Below are 21935 nucleotides of genomic sequence, written 5' to 3'. Positions count from 1 at the left end.
AGTTTACAAGATTTTTTATATAAATAGATGAGAAAAAACTGTGCTTTGAACAAACTGTATGGAACTAAATATGGATGCTTTTCTAAGGGTTTTCTATTCATTTATTTTATTTATTTTTTACTTGGGATTTGAATGCAACTAATGAGAAATTTTGAAAAGCGTCAAATTATCAGAAGGCCACGTTACACGCGTCATCAGTTACAAAATCATCTGATGTTATACAGTTATGCTGAACTGAGGTGAACCTCAGAGGGACAGTATAACCTGAGAAGGACAATGTTATGATATTTTTCTGGGATGAACCCGGACACAGCACGCACACACAGAGTCAGTTCTTATGAGTGAATTTTATTGAATGGTGTGGAAGATGGATGATGAGACCAGAGTCTTTCAACAGACGGAGGTGTAGGGTGTAGAAGCTGGCCGGCAGGAGGAGTGTGGAGAGACTGACCAGGAGGAACTCTGGAGCCGAACACTGGAGAGCAGAACATCTGAGCCGAGTGCTGGAGAGCAGAACATCTGAGCCGAGCACTGGAGAGCAGAACATCTGAGCCGAGCACTGGAGAGCAGAACATCTGAGCCGTGCAGTGGAGAGCTGAACATCAGAGCCGTGCAGTGGAGAAAACAAACTGACGAAAAGTCTATGGGCTGACTGTAACAAAAACCAGGTAGAAAGGAGTCTTCAGGCTGACGGTAACAAAATGGCGCTGACAAGAATACTGGCAGAGAACAGAGCGGGAGTGAACGCTATGGACCGGCGACGGGAACAGAAAGAGGTGAGTCTTATAAAGCGGTGGAAACAGGTGGAAGCAGTTGCGGGTTAATTGCAGCCTGCCAGGTGAAACCGATCAGGCTGCGCAGGAACAAGAGAGAGAGAGAGAGGCTCAGCATGCAGCCAATAAGCTGCATCCTGACAGTACCCCCCCCCCCCCCCAAGGCCGGACACCGGACGGCCCAGAATCCCCACGCCAGGCGGGTGGAGGGGGCCCACAAGAGTCGACACCGAACACTGAGGGACCAAAGAGCCAGCAAACAAGAGGAACCAAAAGGGGCCATAGAACACGGGGAACCAAAGGAACCAGAGAACACGGGGAACCAAAGGGACCAGAGAACACGGGGAACCAAAGGGACCAGAGAACACGGGGAACCAAAGGGACCAGAGAACACGGGGAGCCAAAGGGACCAGAGAACACGGGGAGCCAAAGAACTAAAGAACACTGGGGAACCAAGGAGCTCGAGAACACTGAAGTGCCAGAGCTCAACCAGGGTGCGGAACATCAGGGAAAGGCACGAGCGCTTGACAGTGCCGGGGGAAAGAACGGGCGCAACACAGCGCCAAAGGGAAGGAAACGGGCGTATGGAAACGCCAAAGGGAAGGGACGGGCGCACAACAGCGCCAAAGGGAAGGAACGAGCGCACGATAACGCCAAAGGGAAAGAACGGGCGTACCTAACGCCAAAGGGAAGGAATGGGCGTACCTAACGCCAAAGGGAAGGAACGGGCGTATGGAAACGCCAAAGGGAAGGAACGGGCGTACTTAACGCCAAAGGGAAGGAACGGGCGTACTTAACGCCAAAGGGAAGGAACGGGCGAACTTAACGCCAAAGGGAAGGAACGGGCGTACTTAACGCCAAAGGGAAGGAACGGGCGTACTTAACGCCAAAGGGAAAGAACGGGCGTACGACAACGCCAGAGGGAAGAACAGGCGTACGACAACGCCAGAGGGACTACCGCCGGGGCGTGCGGGAAACACCGGGGCTTGGGGAAAAGAACGCCGAGGCGTGGGGAGAACACCGGGGCGCGAGGAAAGAGAACACCGGGACGCGAGGAAAAACGCCGGGGTGCAAAGGGAACGCCGGGGCACAAGGGAAACAGGAATATCTAAAACACCAGGGAACAAGAGCGGAGAGCGTACTAACACGCCGGGGAACCGAGAAAAGAGAGCGTCCTAACACGCCGGGGAACCACGAATCAGAGGGCGTCCTAACACGCCGGGGAACCGAGAATCAGAGGGCGTCCTAACACGCCGGGGAACCGAGAATCAGAGGGCGTCCTAACACGCCGGGGGAACGAGAATCAGAGGGCGTCCTAACACGCCGGGGAACCAAGAACAAAAGGCGTCTAAACACGCCGGGGAATCAAGATAAACGTAAACACCAGGAACTAGAGGGTAAGCTAAGCAGCAAGAGGCCAGTGGCGCCAGAGGGCACAGACAGCGACTTAAGCACCGGAGGGCTCTGGCGGCGACCTGCGTGCGCTGGGCATCGACAGGTTGGCGCACCAGAGGGCTCAGCCGGCGACATAGGAGCGCCGGAGGGCTCTGGCGGCGCCTAAACAAGGGAATAACAAGAACAAGAGGGTGAGCTAGGCAGCAACAGGCCAGGCGCGCCAGAGGGCACAGACAGCAACTTAAGCACCGGAGGGCTCTGGCGGCGACCTGCGTGCACTGGGTAGCGACAGGCTGGCGCACCAGAGGGCTCAGCCGGCGACATGGGAGCGCCGGAGGGCTCTGGCGGCGACCTGCATGCGCAGGGCAGCGACAGTCTGGCGCACTAGAGGGCTCAGCCGGCGACATGGGAGCGCCGGAGGGTTCTGGCGGCGACCTGCATGTGCCTAAACAGGGGAACAACAAGAACAAGAGGGCTAGGGGAACAGAACAGAGACACTAGGGCAAGACAGAACAAAACAACTACTGAAGGGAACTAAACTAACCTAAACAGAGCAAAAACAAACAAAGAAAACAGAAGGGTGTAGGGACCTAGAAAGCGCAGGGACCTTAGAGAGCGCAGGGACCTTAGAGAGCGCTGGACTCCATCCAACGCAGGAACCCATACAACGCAGGAACCCAGACACATAAATACTAAGGGGGGAAAAAATAAAGACAAACAAAACTTAATAAAGAAAAAACAAATACAGAACAAGACTAAAACTACAGGGCTAGGACAGAAACTACAGGGGCTAGACTGGAATTACGGGGGCTAGACAGGGACTACAGGGCTGACGAAGCTACAGGGCTAAAACCGGATCTACAAACAAATGAAAACAAGACTGACAACTAGGAAAGGAACCAAACGCTAAAGCAAAACTATGAAACGGAACAGAACAGGGAGTCTAAGGTAAAAAAAACTGGAACTAAAAAACTAAACTCAGAAGACTAAAGGCGAACCTAGAACACTAAATCAGGGCTATGGCTAAAACAAGAAGACGGAGAACAAAAACCCGAACTAGCTGACTTAAAAAAAAACAAAAACAAAAAAAAACTAGAATGCTAAAGAAAAACCCGATTGACTAGACTAACCTGGGACACAAAAACCCGGACAAAAACAACAAACTAAAACACAATACTCAAAGCAACATAAATCCCAAAAAATCCTAATTAAACCAAAAACTAAGGTTGAGCCAAAACAAAAGAACAGAAGGTGGAACTAATTCTTCTAAAACAATAAAAAATATACAAAAAGACTAGAAACTAAAGCAGAACTAGAACACAACAAAACCAAACCTGAATAACTTTAAGAAATCTAAGGAACGTTAAGTAATTAAAAAATAACTCAAAAACCAGGACCCAAAAATAACTTAAAACGAAACAGAAACCAGGAGGTGCTGGTCAGCAAAGTCTCTGCATGCTGGGCAGCGGCAAAAGTCAACGCTGGGCAGCGACGACGAGGAGCGCCGTCTTTAATGGCTGCACAGCGTAGGAGGCGGAACTTGCGAAAGGCGATCCAGGAGACAGAGTCAGAAGCGGGGCGTCGCGGATGCGACCCCGGCAGACAAACCGGAAGCGTGACGTCGCAATCCAGCGACCATGGCAAGACAAAAACAGAGGCAAGGCGTCGCCGCACGGCGACCCAGGCAAGATGAACCGGAGGCGGGGTGTCGCCACACGGCGACCCCGGCGAGATGAACCGGAGGCGAGGCAGATCCTACCAGCTTCTACACCAGGCTCTGTGCGTGCTCGGGTTCATCCCTTGGCCGGTCCATAATGTTAGGATATTTTTCTGGGATGAACCCGGACACAGCACGCACACACAGAGTCAGTTCTTATGAGTGAGTTTTATTGAATAGTGTGGAAGATGGATGATGAGACCAGAGTCTTTCAACGGACGGAGGTGAAGGGTGTAGAAGCTGGCCGGCAGGAGGCGTGTGGAGAGACTGACCGGGAGGAACTCTGGAGCCGAACACTGGAGAGCAGAACATCTGAGCCGAGTGCTGGAGAGCAGAACATCTGAGCCGAGTGCTGGAGAGCAGAACATCTGAGCCGAGCACTGGAGAGCAGAACATCTGAGCCGAGCACTGGAGAGCAGAACATCTGAGCCGAGCACTGGAGAGCAGAACATCTGAGCCGAGCACTGGAGAGCTGAACATCAGAGCCGTGCACTGGAGAAAACAAACTGACGAAAAGTCTATGGGCTGACTGTAACAAAAACCAGGTAGAAAGGAGTCTTCAGGCTGACGGTAACAAAACGGAGCTGACAAGAATACTGGCAGGGACTGAGCGGGAGTGAACGCTATGGACCGGCGACGGGAACAGAAAGAGGTGAGTCTTATAAAGCGGTGGAAACAGGTGGAAGCAGTTGCGGGTTAATTGCAGCCTGCCAGGTGAAACCGATCAGGCTGCGCAGGAACAAGAGAGAGAGAGAGAGGCTCAGCATGCAGCCAATAAGCTGCATCCTGACAGACAATAGATATGATAAACAAATCTGACCATGATTTAAACATCTGAATGTTATGGCAAGGCTGGGTCTGTGTGTTCTGGCCTGGGGCACAAAAACTATGTCAGAGGGAAAAAATAAAATAAAGCCAGCTTCTGAAGGGTTAAATTCTAATTCTAATCTGGGTTTGTTTTGGGTAGTCTTCTTAATGTGCTGAATTACGGGGAAAACTCTTATCATTTACAGAGAAACACTAGAAGTTCAAAAAACTAAAAGGGAAAAATCATTGCTTTAAAGTTTTCACACTTGACCAATTAAGATTGAAAAGGTGTATATATAAATAAAAGTATTGCTAACAGCAATTACACATGGTCAAAGGACCAGAAAGAAATCAAAAGTTGTAATAAGTTAATAATGTATGACATATTGGAAAAGACATAATTGTGTTCTTGGGAGACAATTTTGTTTTAGTTTTTTGGTTATTTTTTTGTTTTCTTTCTTTTGGAGGCGTTTTGAACAGAGTTTCAAAGGAAAGGTGAAGAATAGATCTAATTTCCCAGGATCAGCAGGAAAAAACAGAACAACATCACGTTAAAGGGACACTAAGGGGACCAGGGTTTTAACTGCATGCTATTAACACTCCTGTTTTTCTCTGAGTTATTGCTTTCAGATTAAAGGAGACGCCACCTTTCTGCTAATAGAAGACTCTGAAAAGACAGTGCTAGCAGTGCGGTAAGGAGTAATAATCAGATTTGGACACTAAATTATACTTAGTTTTAACCAAGTTATGCCAGGAGATCTTCCAGCGGGAAAGGTGGTGTCTTAAAGATGTTTGTTGCTTTCTGCTATTAACAGTTCTATCTTTCTGCTTTTTTTTCTTTGCAAAGAAACCTGGTCAATATGATAGGAATGTACTAACATGGAGATTTAGTCTCATTTTACACATTCTCAGATGCGAGAGAATGCAGAAACAGTGCCACAGTGCCATGGGGGGGGGGGGGGGGGGGGGGGGGGGGATCTGGTCAGGATTGCTGGGGGCTGTGATGATAAAAGGGTAACAGCTTGAAGGTGATATCAGTGAATGAAGGTTTTCTCTGAGGAACATCAAAGCAGCAAAGACATCCCACATTGGAACTCCTGTTGTGTAAAGAACATCTTGAACGGCACGTAAGATGAGATCCTTACAATGAGAGACGTTCCACACAGGGGGGTGTGGAGACCCCTGGGGCGTGGCACCCAGGGACGAGCTGTTGTGAACTTGACACAGCTGGTGGAACCAGAGAGACGACGAGGTGGTCCCACAGGTCACCTGACACATAACACTGACTGTAAAGGGTTCTGGGTTTTCAGGGTTGCTGAAAACAGAAATCTTCGGAGAACCTTAACCTTTCCTGACCAGGCACTCAGAAAACATAGATCAGATTACCGAGGCTTAGACAAATAGGAACGCAGAGACAAATTCATCCAAGAACTTCTTAATCAAAGTCCTTAATCCTCAGTTAAATAATGGCAAATAATCACATGTGTGGTTTACTTTATTTCAGGATTAAATTGGGAACTAATTCTGATTTGCTTAAGTAGCTTTGGTTGTTCAACAATGTTAGAACATTTTCAAAAACTCCTGTTCTCTCCTGCTCTCTGCTTTGTTTTGTTTTGTAGAACCTTGGCGTCCTTGAACAGTAACAGCATGGTATAAATATTTTGTCTTCTCTGTGCAGAACAGCACCTCACTTTCTTTCTTTTAAAAAAAGAGAGAGAAACAGGGAAAAGGCTTTCACATGGAAAGGCTTTCTTTTTCACAGTTGGGTTTTCAAAATAAAATGGGAAATGACATGAAACGAATATGTTGATGAAATTATGTTGCAGGGAACTTCAACTGTCAGACAACAACAGTTAAGATACGCATTGAAAGCATTCTGTTAAGAATTATTATGAATTTACTGCAGATACATTTGAACTTAAAGATTACTCTTTTAACTAATAATTAAATTGCAGAGCACTGGGAGCTAAATAATTGTGGACAGAAATATCTTGAATGTGAAAGTGCTTGGAGGATGTTTTTTAATAAATGACACATGAACGGGGGTTTTGATAAGAACACTAATTACACCTTGTTTCTGTTCCCCAGTGGAAACAAGGACTCGTGTCTGCAGACCATCTTCACAAAGTGTTTTATTAGAGAGAAATGCAAAATAAAAGGTTAATTGCCTAATTAAGAACTGAACATTTATTACCATCCAGCTCAATCATCCAGCCTGCGAGGAGGAACCAAGAAGAGGACAGGGGATGAAGAAGCCAGAGAACTCTGATTCCTTATTCTTCAACGGGAGAAGTTGCCTGAAGAGACCCTAAGCGCGATTAGATTATTTTCTGCCTTGTGCCCTGAAAGGCCTGAAGGCTTTCTTAACTTTGCGTTCTTGACGTTTAGGACTCTTCTCATATTGTGTTGCTGTTTGTTTAACTGCTCTGTTCCACTGACTCACATGTTTGATTTTCTGTGTTATGAGATCTACACTTTAATGTTACATCATGTTGATCAATATGGTTTTATGGTAAAAAATGGAAACTGTTTGCTTCAGACACACGAGGATCTATGGTTTATGCACCTTTTTGATTTGATATAGGAAGAACCAGGACCGGATTGGCTCTAAAGATCCTTTAATATTAGCTGGTAATGTTAACACTTAGATTCAATACAGGGTTTTCAGGCTCAGATTGGCCGAGAGCTGATCTCCCTGGGAGGGGGGCCTTGCCAGTTTTTACTACCCCCTGGGGGGGGGGGGGGTAGCTTTTTCTGGTGTTCCCCTGCCCGCACTGAACCTCTCCTGCCTTTGCTCCTGGTGTTGTAAGTTTGGAGTGGTGGATTATTGTCCATCGAACGGGTGAGTGGAGAAAGGAGTAGGAGGGTATTCAGGGTGGGTGAGAATAGACGGATTCGACCTTGGTTACTGAACAGGTTTAGCTTACCATAGTCTAATGTAATTTTAAAATAATGTGCGCATAGGTACCTAAAACAGGCCTTACTTAAGTGGATGAACCCTAAATTGTAGACAAAAGCTAAATCTTTGATCTTGTGTGTTAAAACTCTATGAAGCATTCATGTTGACCTGTACTAAAAGTTCCAGCACTGCCCGGTTCCAACACGGGAACCCTTTGGGTCCCACTTTACGAGTTTACAGAAATGGTTCCTCTGTGCTTTGTTCACATTTTCAAGTGATGGGTCATCTTGTTTTGTATTGATGCTGACAACGCCATCATCAAAAAAAAAAAGAAAAAAAAGAGAGGAATGTTATAAGAATTATTATTCTGAAGTCACTATGGCCTCACACCACTCGGACAGAGGAGGCCTGGAGATCTGATGGCTGTGTATAAGATCCACTGTTTGCCGAGTGCAAGGCTGAATGCTGCGTAGAATGATTATTGTCTACGATAGACTGTCTTTGTTATGTCTCAAACCAAGGCCACTGTGCAGTATTAGGGGAAGCCCGAAAAGCGAGGCAGGCAGAGACAGGGCAGACGCAGACTGCAGCGGAACCGTGGGGTGCGATTACTTACCAACTATGTGAATCTCTGCTCTGTTTCTCAATAAAAGTGCTGGAACTGTATCACCACCGTCTCCTCATTTAGTAAAGATGGGAACTCAGTTACTATTGTTTAGAATTCCACCCAAAACTCCCATAACACACAGCTAACAGAATGCCAGACCAGGTGTACCTACTATGAAGAAAAAAGAGAGAGAACAGAAAGTTAAAGCAGAATTACATAATGCATAATTGAAGAACTTTCTCAGTATCAGAAAGAGACCAGCTGCTAATTCTTCAATTCTTTCTGCATGGAGTTTGCATGTTCTCCCTCCGCACGAAGGTTCTCTTTGGGTCCTCTGGCTTCCTCCCACAGTCCAAAAACAGTTAGGTTAACTGGTCTCTGCAAAATGTTCTTGGGTTAATCAGTTTGTGCTTGCATGGCTGTTTAACCTATGATGGACAGCTGATTTGTTCAGGGTGCACTCTGCCTTTCGAATAATGACTGCTGGAAATACCAGCAGCCCGTGACCCTGCATGGACAAGCGGGTACAGATAATAGATGGATAAACATTTATACAAGTGTTTTGTGGATGCAGTGACTATATCACAGAAGGAACAGCAAATATATGCTGGACCAGAGAGAATTTCGAAATGAATTTACTTCACTTTTGAGACAAGTGGGGCTTTATTAAAAATATTTCTAAATTTGCCCTTTTCTATGACAAAAAAGAACTGATAGTTTATATGATAAATGACTTTGTAAAATCTACTCCAAAGAATATTCTTTTGAAGCAAATGACAAAATATCAAGGTTATATGAGGAAGGGTAGCCCTAGATGTTTTGTAGAATCCTTTGTGGTCTTCCAGAGATCCATGTTGTACACACTGAAGAACTTCAGTTTTTATCAATAATTTAAGAGGTATCACACACTAAATTAAAGCTATATCAGAATTATTATTGGATGAGTATAGGTTTGAATAAAATTTGTAGGTCTCTTCAGAAATTAAATTTGTTTGTTTGTTATTAATTATTAGTGTGTCCAATTTATTTTCCGTCTTCTTTTTTCTAAGTGATAAAAGTAAGAGGGATCTCATCTTACATAAGCTCCCTGTGGCCTTTGTGTAATTAATTTATTAACAGTGAACTGTAAGTTTAAAAAAAGGCACCTTTTTTCCTCTGTTAAATCATCTTTCATGCGTAACCTGTTAAATTTTTATGCTATGGCAAGTTCTTTTTCTATGTTTACAGCTAACCTTAAATTTAAAATATTCCCTTTTTTTTAACAATACGAGTTTAGGTCAGTATCATTTTCAATTTCCTTTGGTATTAATCTTACTTCATTGATCAATTAGTCCACCAATAACAAATCAGAATCAAATTTCCAATAACTTTTGTTGTTGAAATTACCCTTTGGCTTCAGAGTTAATTCTGTAACGCAATGATCAGTTAAAGGTGCACCACCTATTTCAACTCTATTGGAGGTAACCAATAGTCAATCCTAAATCTAGCTCCTCCTTTAGGTTTAAAACAGGTTCCTTTTATCATTCATTAGGATGTTTTGTCGCCAGATATCTGTGAGATAAACAGCCTCAGTAAATTCCTTTACTAATGTATATGGTGATGGTCCATGTAACGTGGCGGATATCTATCTAACCAATCATTAGGTGACAAATTAAAGTCCCTACTTAATAATGTAAACCCTATATTATAGGTACTTTTACATGTTATTTCCAGTAACATACATTTGTTTTGACTGACATTACTGAACCTGTAAATATTACCCAAGGTAATTATTGAGCCCTCCAACTTTACAAGAAGTATAACCCAGTGTCCATCTTTGTCAGTTTTATAATTAATAACTTCTCCAGGAAACCTTTGAAAACAAATAACCACACCTCCAGATCAATTTGTTCCATGTGAAAAATGAACGTGCTTTTCTCCCGAAAGTTTCATCTTCTTTGCAGGAATGTGTTTCTTGTAGGAAAACAGTTTGAGCTGTAAAACCTTTGCACAAAAGGAATATTGTCTTGCATTTTACATTGTCTTTAAGACCTCTTGTATTCAGAGAAATAAAAGATAGCTCAGACCTTAGAATAAACATAAATATTAATAATATGCAAAAACAAAATAGAAAAAAAGGATAGAAAAATACCTCAAACTCGGTAACAGTGGAGTTTATAAAATGCATGAAATCTGAACGTACCCTTTAACCTATGAACTTTTATAACAGTTCGATAACTTAAGATTTACTTTTCTTTTTTGGATGAACATGTATTGATTTTGGTGACTACATCTGTTTACCATCTATGTATCCATCAGGATCACAAAAAAATGTCTTCTTCCTTGCTTCCTCGATCTTTGGCCACAACACCGCCCTTTCTTCTGTAATTGCATCTGACAAATCTTCCGTGAAGAAAACCCCTGCTTACTTGAAAACCTCTGACTCTTTGGTGAGACTTCAGATAACATTTATGTAATGCCTTTTTACGAACCATATGATGACCTATGGACATCACCCAGTTGTGGTGCCACTTTTTTCAGAAGCCCAATAACATCCTCACGCAAGCTTTCATTCATCTTTTCCTTCATTCCTTTTCTTCTCAGGTTCCAGCACCAACTGAAGGCCTCCTGATACACAACTTTGTGTTTCAGCTCACAATATTCTTTTTCCAGCACTGCAGCTTTGGATTCCAGAACAGTCACTTTATCCTTACATTCTTTCATCTCAGCCGTGTTGAGCTAGGATGCAGATCATGGTGCTGTTCTCTCTGATTTGAGATTTGATATCTTCCAAACCCTTTTCTTGTTTGTTAAAGCGGGTGTTCAGTAGAATTATAGCATCCATTATAGATTCGAATGAAGCATCCTTACTGGGTCTAGCTGTCTTTTCCATAATTTATTTTGAGGAACTTTATAGAGTTCGAAAAACTTGCCCGCTCAGTTGGTCATTTTGCCTCCCGTGAAAGTTGCAGTATTTGCCGCTTGAGCGGAACGCAGACGCAAGGTCAACCATAGACATACGCTAGTTGCTACCTAAATGGTGTCTACGTGGGGAACTGCATGTTGATCAATTCATGAACGCTACCATTATCACTTCCAGGTTAGCGTCAAAGATGACAGTTCCTCCCTTTCCGGTTGACTTTGTCATTTGTAAATTTGTGTTCTGAAATGTAAATTTGTTTCAGAACTTTTGAAAGTGTTTTGTGCGTTGTTAAATTGTTTTCTGAAGTCTAAGTCTTTGCACTTCCCGGCCACTGCACTAAACAGACGAGATTGTCTTTTTTTGGGGGGTAGAATGGTAGGGGCTTGTTTTTTTCTTTTCTTGTGCTTGACTGTACAGTTTGCACAACAGACTGATCCTCACTATCTTTGTCTAAATGATTTGCTAAATCAGCGGTCAGGGCCACGTGACCTGAAACAGGCAGATATAGCACCTTTTCAGTTGGTTTTCCTGAATATGTTTATGAAACAGGATGTAGACCAGGAAACAAATATGACCACTGAGGAAACAGAACTGCTGATCTCAGCTTAGCCGGCAGGAACAAGCAGTTCTTAACTGTTCAACTTTAGACGTATCACATGTATTCTTGAGAAATAGGGTCTATGTGGGAATGTAGGATAAATCTATTGAAACTTGTAAAAATTCACTGAACTTCTTTTTCTTATGGTGTATGGTTGCTTTCTATAGTAACCCAAGACAGAGGTCAGGTTTAACGTGAGTCAGTCCGTGAGCCAGTAAAACCACTGCATTAAATTGTACACAGTGTAACTTGTTAATGAGAAAAATCTAATTGTATCAATTCAAATGACCGTGAATCCTACCAAACAGTTTTTTCTCAGACAGCATTAAGCATGTCGACAGAAACAGTAGAAGATGACCCGGTGCAGTTTCACCTCCTCTGGATTCATGTGGAATGATCTGTTTTCACTATAACAACACAGGAATGATGAAAAAGGGGAGGTCAGCATAGTCAATTACAGGGGAGTTCTTTACTAAGGAAACAAATATCAAAATAGTGGATTTTATTTATTCTGTAATAAAGTTATAAACAATTCAGGCAGTGTTTTTCACATCACCGTACAGAAATGAGACTAACAACCCAAAGCTAATTACAGTACAGTGATAATAAAATCTCCAGTCTTGCTGCAGAACAAACATAACATTTGTTTGACTCACATGAGACCTAAAACAGCCAAACATGAGTTCGAAGGCTGTAGTTACAGGACAACCTGCTCCAGCTTGGTTCAGTCTCATTTGCAGTTGTGCAATCAGGCTAAAAGAAAATCTACTTCAGGACACCAAACATCCACCAAAAAAACTTTCCAATCTTAACTTCATATGAGCACCTGGTTTCATTTATTCATTCAGTTATACAAAGCTGACCTAATTTGGCAGTTCCTTTCAGCAAAGCATTTCTATTGAACCATCCTGCTGGCCTGAACTGCTTAATTGCTGCACCCAGAACACCCTTTGCTTTGCTACTGGTTGAGTTAAATATATTTGAGAAAATTCTCCATTCATTTTCATTGCAACAACCTGCCCTAGTCCAGTGTTTCTCAGCATTAGTCCTTAAGGTGCAGACCTCCACATGTTTTAAAAGCTTCCCTGTTCCAACACAAAGTATCAAAGAATGGATTAACCTTAGCAGGGAAACATCTAAAAAAATATAAGGTGGTTTGTGCTGAGAACTATTGCTGGGGAACTCTGGTCAGTATAGTGGCTAACAGTTCCACACCTTAATAGCCAGGGTCCTGTGGCTTTTAGATCCTTTCTTGCTTGAACATACCTGATTTTAATGAATGCGTTACTAGCGGTCTCCTGTACAAATGGAGATGACCATTTCCAGAATGGGTCCTCAGCTCTAGACCATCACCGGCTATGTAATGGATGTGTAGGCCTGATTTAGGATTAGATACTCGCTATAATCCTGCTGTTTCCCTACTGGAACTCTGACATCTCTCCCCCACTTGTACAAAGAGAAATCTGAGCAAATGAAGACAGTTTTGGTCAGAAACGTCTATATATCAGGTTTTATACATACACCTCTGTTTTTAAGTCACATTTTTAAGTACCGAGTCCGACAGCTGTAGAACTCCAGGAGAGTAGACTCCTTTTTAGTTTTAGTCTTATGTTACTGCTGCTAGAAATAGACATATTACTGCTTCTTTAGCGTCTCCCTGTATGTCTCAGTATCATTAGTGTAAACTAACAGACTTCAAATGAAAACATTGCTTTCCTCAACGCTGAATCAGTTTAATACCCAAACCTTGTGAAAGCTCCTAAATTTCATTTTGGATCAAACTTATTACAGTTATGTTTAGTGTCCTAGTCTCCCAATGTAACAGAATCTGTTTTGGATCAATATTCATTGGTATTTTCACACTCCACTTCCTTTTCCTTAATGTTTACCTTTGACTTTAAATCATGTCTATTGTCATTTCAAGAGTTGTTTTCACCGACTCCCTCGCTCCACCTACAACTGCTGCAATTATCCACATGTTCTGTTAAAGTTCTCATTTGGAACTAAACAGAAGAAACAGGGTCCGGAAAGCAAGGCACATCACCAGTGTTTTGAAGCTGTATTTTTAGGTTTCACCCTAAAAGTTTGAACTCTTTGTGAGGTCTGTATGGTGGTCCTTGTTGATAAAGAATGAGCAACCTTACTTTTCCATTGATGAGGCATCTCATCTGTGTTGCATTACCCTTAATGTTTCAAATATTCTTTGGTCTGAGAGGGCCGTGGTCTTTAACACCATTTACTGTACACTCTGGACAACTCTCAGCTCCAGCTGATGTCATACTGCGTCCAGCCCTCTGGTGGGGCTAAAAAGACCCTTCGGCCACGGTGCAGGAAGCTGACTACACCCCTATAACCTGTGCGAGGAACTCCAGATTTCAGGTCATCCATTACCCCCAAATTTCGAGCAAAGACTTTAAAACTATCTCTGCTGGAGTACTGCACCCTGTACGGTCCAGGTCCTTTTAAATGACCCCCATGCTGAAGGTCTTCAATCTTTACCAATGTGGCGCTATAAACCTCTTGAATAAAGATTTCATCATACTTCTCCTTCAGCAAAAAAGACAAATCCTGTTTGGTGAAAGGCACAAACTCAGTGTTCAGCCTAATATAGCGAAGGTATTGGTCAAAGAATTGACCTAAACTGACACCTTTCCTGCCAAAGGTAATAGTCCGGGAGATTTCTGGTCTTATACAGGAGCGGTTTTTGCGCTGCTCAGGCTGACGCATCCAGTCATCCCAGAAGGCTGAAGGCCATTTTGGTTCCAGTTCGTCCCACAACTCCTTCAGCAGCATCCAGCCCAGGCCAGGAAAGAAGTCTGTTCTGTAAAGGAGCTCAGCTTTGGAAGGGTCAATCAAAGCATCTCTGCCATTATCGTTCCAAGCAGAAACACACCATAGGGTGGGGTCAGAGCGCAGAATAGGATACAGGGCTCGGAAATACTCAAAGAAGTCTGGTGCCACCTTAATGGGAGAAGAGATGCACATTAGCTTTCTCATGTTAAGGATTCTGTGCCAACAGATAAATATAAGCAGTAAAAGGCAGCTGTTTAACCTGGAAGATTCTAAGCAATCAAATTAGTTCTTCTCAAACCTTTCAGTTAAAATGTGATAATTTCTAAACCCTTACAATGATGATATTTACTATAACATTAACCTAATATTTATATTCATTATGTGCATTCAGCCTTTAGCATGTTACCTTCATTTAAACTATTTGGCCCATAGACCAGTTCACGCGTGACGTCAGCGCTACATCCGGGTCCCGCTGGTAGGCAAAAACAGTACTGTTCTCGTCTACTACATGACAAAATGGGTGATTTAGAGCGTACTTTTAGTTTGTTTATTTTTGGAATCTAAACAATGCCTACGACTTGTTGTTCTCCCGGTTGCACAGAAAGACATTCCAAATCGTCGGATGTACGTTTCTTTCGTTTACCGAAGGACGAAGAAGGAAATGGATAATTTCAATGAAAAGGATGCAGGATCATACCACTACAGAATTTGCAGTCTACACATCATCTCCGGTAAATTCAACTTAATTCTGCACTAGTCATTGTTCTACTTAAATAGCGGCGGAGGTGAGGTGGCGATCGCTAGACGGGGCCGAGAGAAGCGTAGTCGATGCGCTGCAGCAGCAGCACGCCGCATCATTTTAGTTTTCTTCGTGCTATCAGTGTGCAATAATGTTCACCAGACAGCGGCTGCATTACGCCCCTGTTCACGCGCGTTAGTACGTCTGTGTTTACGCTGCAACGTCGCCGACACCCCCACCCATTTTAACAAGACAAAAACACCAAAATAATCCGTAGTGAACAATGTTTTTTTTAACCAACTGGGCGGGTCTTCCTCTCTGCTGAGGCGCGGTCTGTGTCCGACCCCGCTTTCTGCTGTTACACAAACATGTCTGAACATCCATCCATCCATTTTCTGACCCACTTAATCCCTCATGGCGTCGCGGGCGTTGCTGAAGCCTTTTTCCCGATATAAAATAATTGTAGCCGTCCAGTGGTTTCAGGGGCTTTCGTGCTCTCTCGTCTGTACTGGCCTGCGTGTTTATAAGGCAGCTGTATGTCGCGGTACGGAACACTTGGCCAGCATTTCACAGACTCACTCCGTCCCTTCAGGCTTTGCTGTGTGGATCTGGCAATCTGATACCATCAACCATCAACTTACTCTTAAAACGATCTTGTGATACGTTATCTAAAGAAGAAAAATACGTAGAGAACTCGTCAGTTTCTCTGTTTGCGTCCGCCATTGTGTTCGCCTTTTGCCTACCAGTCCGGCGCACATGCGCGAAAAAGTCTGTATTTCTATGGGAAATACAGACTGCTTGGTCTTCAATTCTGTGTCAGTAACATTAAAGTTATACACAAGTAATTTGTATGAATTTTTGTGCATGTTGCAGTGTTGAATCAACCAAAATGAGTTACATCTATTGTCAGATTACAACAACATATGATAAAGCACTTACCTCCAAGTCATCCTCCACTATGACCACAGTAGACTGAGAGAACGTGTGAAACACCTGGTTGAGTGCCCATCGATAATGTCTGGCGATTTTGTAGTAACCCTGGAACTTTCTGTGCTCAGGTCTGACTTTGATGTCAGACAGTTCTGGTTGTTTTATATGTGTCACTTGCTCTCCGTATGAACTAATAACACGAGCCGTCTCGGCATGGCCACAGTCTTGGCTTACAATGATTGGATATAGTTCTGCAGAAGGGCGGTACATTATGAGTCTGTCGAGGCTCCGCTTCACCGTGACTCTGTCACAAGCAATAACCAGGATGGGAATGATGAATTCTGGGCTGGGAGCAGGAGTTGTCATTTTAGTGGTTCTAATTTTCTCATTAGCATGTTCAACATTTAAGCTTGGAGCTACATCATGAACAGGTCTTTCTGTATCACTTTGGTCGCCAACATCCACGTCATTTCTGAGAGGTCCCTGGGTTTTCTGAAGCCGCTGTTGGGCTGCTGCTTCTTTCACTTCTTTTATCTTAGAACTGGCTTCTCTTTTCCCAACATCCTTCTGCCGAGCCCATACTGCTCTGTGACTTTCTATCTGCTTCAGTAGCTTTTTCTGGGTATCAAGATGAACTTCAACCTCTTCGGCCAGCCGAATCATTTCTTCCGCCAGGTTGAGTTGACCCATTTTACCCCTGCTTGCGCCCCATTTCTCATTCCCCTCTGGTTCTGCTCCTCCACCATCTCCAAGACGGCCAATGGGAGGTCGACCCCAAAGATAGAGCAGGAGCAAAGCATTCCATGCAACGAACAGGAAAGCGCCACATAATATAAGAGAACTTTTCTTGCGAACCATGGCCTAACGACCACACAAAGGGGATGGTGTTGGTAGGGAAATTCTGATGGCAACAGAATGAAAGTCCAACAACCCAAGGTTTCAATATTACATAGAGTGAAAATATTTCTGCTCACATGGTTTTCATTTCTTTTTTTGTCAGGACAGCAGGGTCTCTGGCCAACTTAAAACAAGCTTGCATGATGTGTCTGTGGGACTCCCGCAATCCATGAAATCCTAAAGAGCTTGGCCAACGAGCAGAAAACAACTCAGCTTTCAGACGCCAAAGCGGGAAGGCGGGGGTCACAGGTTGAGGAAACGTGGAAACAGAGGTTATCTATTCCCCATCATCCTGAAAACAGAACAGGAAGAGGATAAGGTCAGCACAGTAAATAAAGCTCAAATGAACTTTCACATTTATACAATACCAGACAGACAGTTTATGTCCACACAATCATCTACCATTACCCTCACTAACATAGAAAGTACTCCTGGGTCAATGTGAGCTTCTGTGCTTTTTGTGTCTCTACTTTGTCTTCTCAAACCCCCAGTCAGTGGAGGCAGATGAGCGTTCACACTGAGCCCGGTTCTGGTTCTGCTGGAGGTTCTCCTCCCTGTTAAAGGGGAGTTTTCCTCTCCACTGTGGCTTCATTCATGCTCAGTATGAGGGATTGCTGCAAAGCCATCAACAATGCAGACGACTGTCCACTGTGGCTCTACACTCTTTCAGGAGGAGTTAATGCTGCTCGTCAAGACTCTATGCAATCTGCTGGAGTTCCTTACATAGGAAAGATTTCAATCAATCTGTCTGTATGATTTGATTGAACAGACATTATAAAGTGCCCTGAAATTACATTTGTTATGAATTGACGCTATATAAATACAAATTAATTGAATTACCAGGCATGTATTAGACTGTGGGAGGAAGCTTTATACTGCAGGTGTAAATTATACTTTGAATATTGCAATTTATCAGAGGGACAGAGGTGCCACACCTCCAGAGTTAGTTACATTGGAACAAATGGTATAACATTTAGCTGGATATCATACTATTATATTTACTTACACTGTCAGTAATTTTAAACTTTTTTTATTCTCAATCATACATTGCAGGATTCTTTCAGTGTAACGCCCTGTTACACTGAAAGTTGTCAAAATTATGTTGAAATTATGGAACCTGACTCTCGCCAGTTGGATGCAGATCTGCCGAGCTCCACACGGCTCCACACATGTGCGTCGAGCTTGGAGGAACAAAACCCATCTGGTGAGAGTTAGGTTAGAAATTATGAGTGTAATGGTCAGTATGACAAGGATGTTTGAGAGCAACATAGAAAGGTCAGTAGAGCTCTTGAACGTGCATCAGTGAAGGTATAAACCTCCTGAGCAACATAAGCCAACACTAGCGGCTTGACCAACAGCCCCCTTTTATTTTATAACATCCATCCATTTTCTAACACGTCTATCCTCATAGGATCGCTCTTTCATCCAATGATCAATATCCCATGACTGCTTTCTCTTTAGCCCACTGGAGCCATACTTCCTGTGTTAATGTTATTTCCTTACAGTTTATTCACAGACACAGGGACTCTTGTTTTCACCAATCCTCTGGATTCCATTTCTTTTCTTACAAATATTTGCGTTTTCTGCCATGATTCAATGATGTCTCCCTTGGTCTACATAGAAGTCCCCTTTTATAATGTTCCTATTTTTTGTTATTTAAGACCAAGCTAATGGGAACCAAACAGACGGATTTTCCACAGATTTTCCTTTATCAAGTAGTTTTACAATTCTTTTTGTTGTTTCAACAAACAACTCACTTGTTGCAAATTAGCCAGGTTTAAAAACTCAAGATCTCCATTTGCAGGTTTAGACATAGTGAGTTTATAATCTGAAACACATATTATGCTTTTGTTAACGTTGCATTGTCAACAAGGTTAATTTTTTTTAAAACTAGAAATCTTAGGGTGTAAAACTTTGAAGTCATAACCTATTTATTCCCCCCATACAAAGTAAAGCAACTCACTAAAAACCTTTCTAAGTACAGATTTCTCATATTTAGTCCAGGTATGAGTAACGTGGGAACAGCTGGTGTTAAACTGAGCAGTAAATCTGATAACATTAAGTCAAGTCCTACCCCTTATTTAGGTCTGGAACTCCTTGAGCTAAAATAAAACATTAGGCTGCAGCAGAGTAGGTTTTATAACGTTATATAGCATGCAACAAAATGCACAAACTAAGTTTGTTATCACAATAAAGCAGAAGAGAAACTGCAGGATTTTAACACTGATCAATAAGGCTGATTAGCAGATCACTGATTTATCGTTATAGCAGTTACAGCAGTAAGCCTCTGGAGTACATTGACAAACAGAGTTGCAACAATTACACTACCTGCTCCTTCCCCCTCACCACAGTCATAAAATACTACTATAATATCTACTGGTAAACACCACAGTCACAAACTACTACAATAATATCTACTGGTAAACTCCACAGTCATAAACTACTACTATAATATCTACTGGTAAACACCACAGTCACAAACTACTACAATAATATCTACTGGTAAACTCCACAGTCATAAACTACTACTATAATATCTACTGGTAAACACCACAGTCACAAACTACTACAATAATATCTACTGGTAAACTCCACAGTCATAAACTACTACAATAATATCTACTGGTAAACATCACAGCCACAAACTACTACAATAATATCTACTGGTAAACACCACAGTCATAAACTACTACTATAATATCTACTGGTAAACATCACAGTCACGAACTACTACTATAATATCTACTGGTAAACATCACAGTCACGAATTACTACTATAATATCTACTGGTATCTACTTGGTCGATAACCAAACCCAGCACAGATACTGTTCCTCTACCACAGAAGCTTCTCAGCATTAGAACCACTTAAACCTATTAGTGCTGACACATATAGGTCGGCTATAATCTTGAATGAAGGGACGTTTTACAACTAGAATTATCAGAGTGACATCTCTCTGTGCCCGGCTTCTCTGGTTGGACCAACTCAGATCTCTAAGCTCAACCAACTCATTGTCGCTTCTTCACAGCCACACATCTAAGACCCAGAGTTTGATCATTGACTGAACATGATTCATTTCTCACCACATTCTTCACTTAAATAATCTGCTAACTGTTGTAACTAGTCTTTTTTAAATGTAGTCTTTTTCTGACATTTTCTTTATAAAACAAGAAAGCACATCGTGAAGTAGAGACACCAATGTTTGCATCACTTCACACTTGTAAAAAGTTGCCTTTTTTCACTTTTTAACTGGAAAACACTAGAGTAAGTAATTTTAGTAATTTCATACGCACACAAAAAAAAACAAAAAGCCAGACATAAAATACTGTCAGGCCGTAGAGCAGATTTGTCTTACATCAAACCAGTGTGTCGTTTAAACTTTTGTAGATAGCCCCATCTCAAAGTGTCATACCTCACACTGTCGGTTGCAGAAATCAGTTTTCCACCGATAAGAACTCTTGTTTCAACCACTTCGAGGTCGAAAAGAAACAACGCCTGTAAACTGAGCAGGAAGTCGCGCGCCTAATAAAAAATAAAAATAAAGTTAAGCGCAGGGAGCGACGAAATAAAAGCCATTATACGTAACGTGGAGAAGCCGTCTCCTGGTGTGAATGAGACAAGCAGAATCAGATCAGGGGAGGATCGCTGCTTCTCTTACACAAACTGTACCAGCTGACTGTTGCCCTCGGTCCGCTCCTCCCTCCGCTAGACAGCAACGTGGACCTGAGCGGTTGGACCCCGCAGCTGAGCGACTTGCTGGAGCTCACATGACTCAGTGATCAGCGCTGTTCGCCCGCTGACATTATCTACCTTTACTCCTGAGCCGATGCATGGCTTCCCGGGTCAGCCTCGGCTAGGAATGACATGCTGATTCGAAAGGCGGACTGGAACTAGCGCTTGGTTGAGCCAAACATCAAACACTGCCAGCAGTGAGGGGGTTTTCCACAGCAGGAGGTGTCACAGCTGACCTGCAGGTAGCCAGATAACTAGTGCCGAACAAAGGCGCATTTTTCCTCCCATTCCAAACCCGGATGCAGCAACAGTCCCCTTGCTTACCTCTGCCATGTTGTTCCACAGTGGATGCTTGTGCTCGACCTGAGGCTCATCGAGCAGCAGCATCAAGAGGCTAGCTGTTTAGCTAACTACCAATGAATCCAGCCGACCCTTCCCAAAGCCTGCCTCCCAATCACACCGCATTCTGTGCGGTGTCACGGAAGCTTCCGGCTTGTCTACACCTCCACCGCTCCACACCACTAATGTCCCCGGGTTCCAGCTTCTCCTCCCAGCACCGTGGCTGCTAGTGGCGCTCCTCTGTTACCGAAAGCCAGGCTAACAGCACCCGATGCTACAAGCTATACTAAAAATAAATAAATAAATAAAGCCTTCTTGTGGTCTGGTGCTGCTTCCGAGTGTTTTCTTTTATCCTTCTGCTGTTTCACTGGCGTCTGCCGCTGACCTATGGTGAGAGCAGCTTTCATTCTTTACTGAGGTAAACCACACTTCCGGCTTGATGACTGGACTAAGCCGAATTGGCCGAGCAGTGTCGAATGAAATGATAGAGAGAGAGAGAGCGAGAGAGCGAGAGAGAGAGGAGGAGAGAGAGAGAGAGAGAGAGAAGAGACTGATAGAGAAGAGAGAGAGAGGGAGAGAGGAGAGAGAGAGAAGAGAGAGAGAGATAGAGAGAGAAAGAGAGAGAGAGAAGAGAGAAATGAGAGAGAGAAGAGAGAGAGAAGGAGAGAGAAAGAGAGAGAGAGAGAGAAGAGAGAAAGAAAGAGAGAGAGAGATGAGAGAGAGGAGTAGAAGAGAGAAAGAGAGAGAGAGGAGAAGAGAGAAAGAGATGAGAGAGATAGATGAGAGAGAAGAGAGAGAGAAGAGAGAG

At 43.2% G+C, this 21935-nt stretch overlaps 1 protein-coding gene and 1 long non-coding RNA gene across 2 annotated transcripts in view; one reads left to right on the top strand and one right to left on the bottom strand.

The window, feature by feature from the left end:
- mgat1b (alpha-1,3-mannosyl-glycoprotein 2-beta-N-acetylglucosaminyltransferase b) overlaps positions 1–21228 on the bottom strand; it is a 29128-nt gene extending 7900 nt beyond the window's left edge. Inside the window, exons 1-3 of the mRNA XM_021315088.2 lie at positions 21113–21228; positions 16170–17349; positions 12186–14659 (exon numbers count right to left, since the gene is read on the bottom strand). Of these exons, the coding sequence (XP_021170763.1) occupies positions 13958–14659; positions 16170–17018 (1551 nt within the window). The 5' untranslated portion in view covers positions 17019–17349; positions 21113–21228 and the 3' untranslated portion in view covers positions 12186–13957. Of the gene's footprint in view, positions 14660–16169; positions 17350–21112 lie in introns of the transcript that reaches the window.
- LOC110368062 lies at positions 20606–21453 on the top strand. Its single transcript, XR_002427893.2, has 2 exons — positions 20606–21030; positions 21134–21453. It is a non-coding gene; the product is annotated as an uncharacterized LOC110368062 (long non-coding RNA).
- Positions 21454–21935: the final 482 nt, after the last annotated feature.

The sequence above is a fragment of the Fundulus heteroclitus genome, chromosome 13 (genome assembly GCF_011125445.2).
Source record: "Fundulus heteroclitus isolate FHET01 chromosome 13, MU-UCD_Fhet_4.1, whole genome shotgun sequence".
NCBI lineage: Eukaryota > Metazoa > Chordata > Actinopteri > Cyprinodontiformes > Fundulidae > Fundulus > Fundulus heteroclitus.
This window is presented reverse-complemented; position numbering and strand designations above follow the sequence as displayed.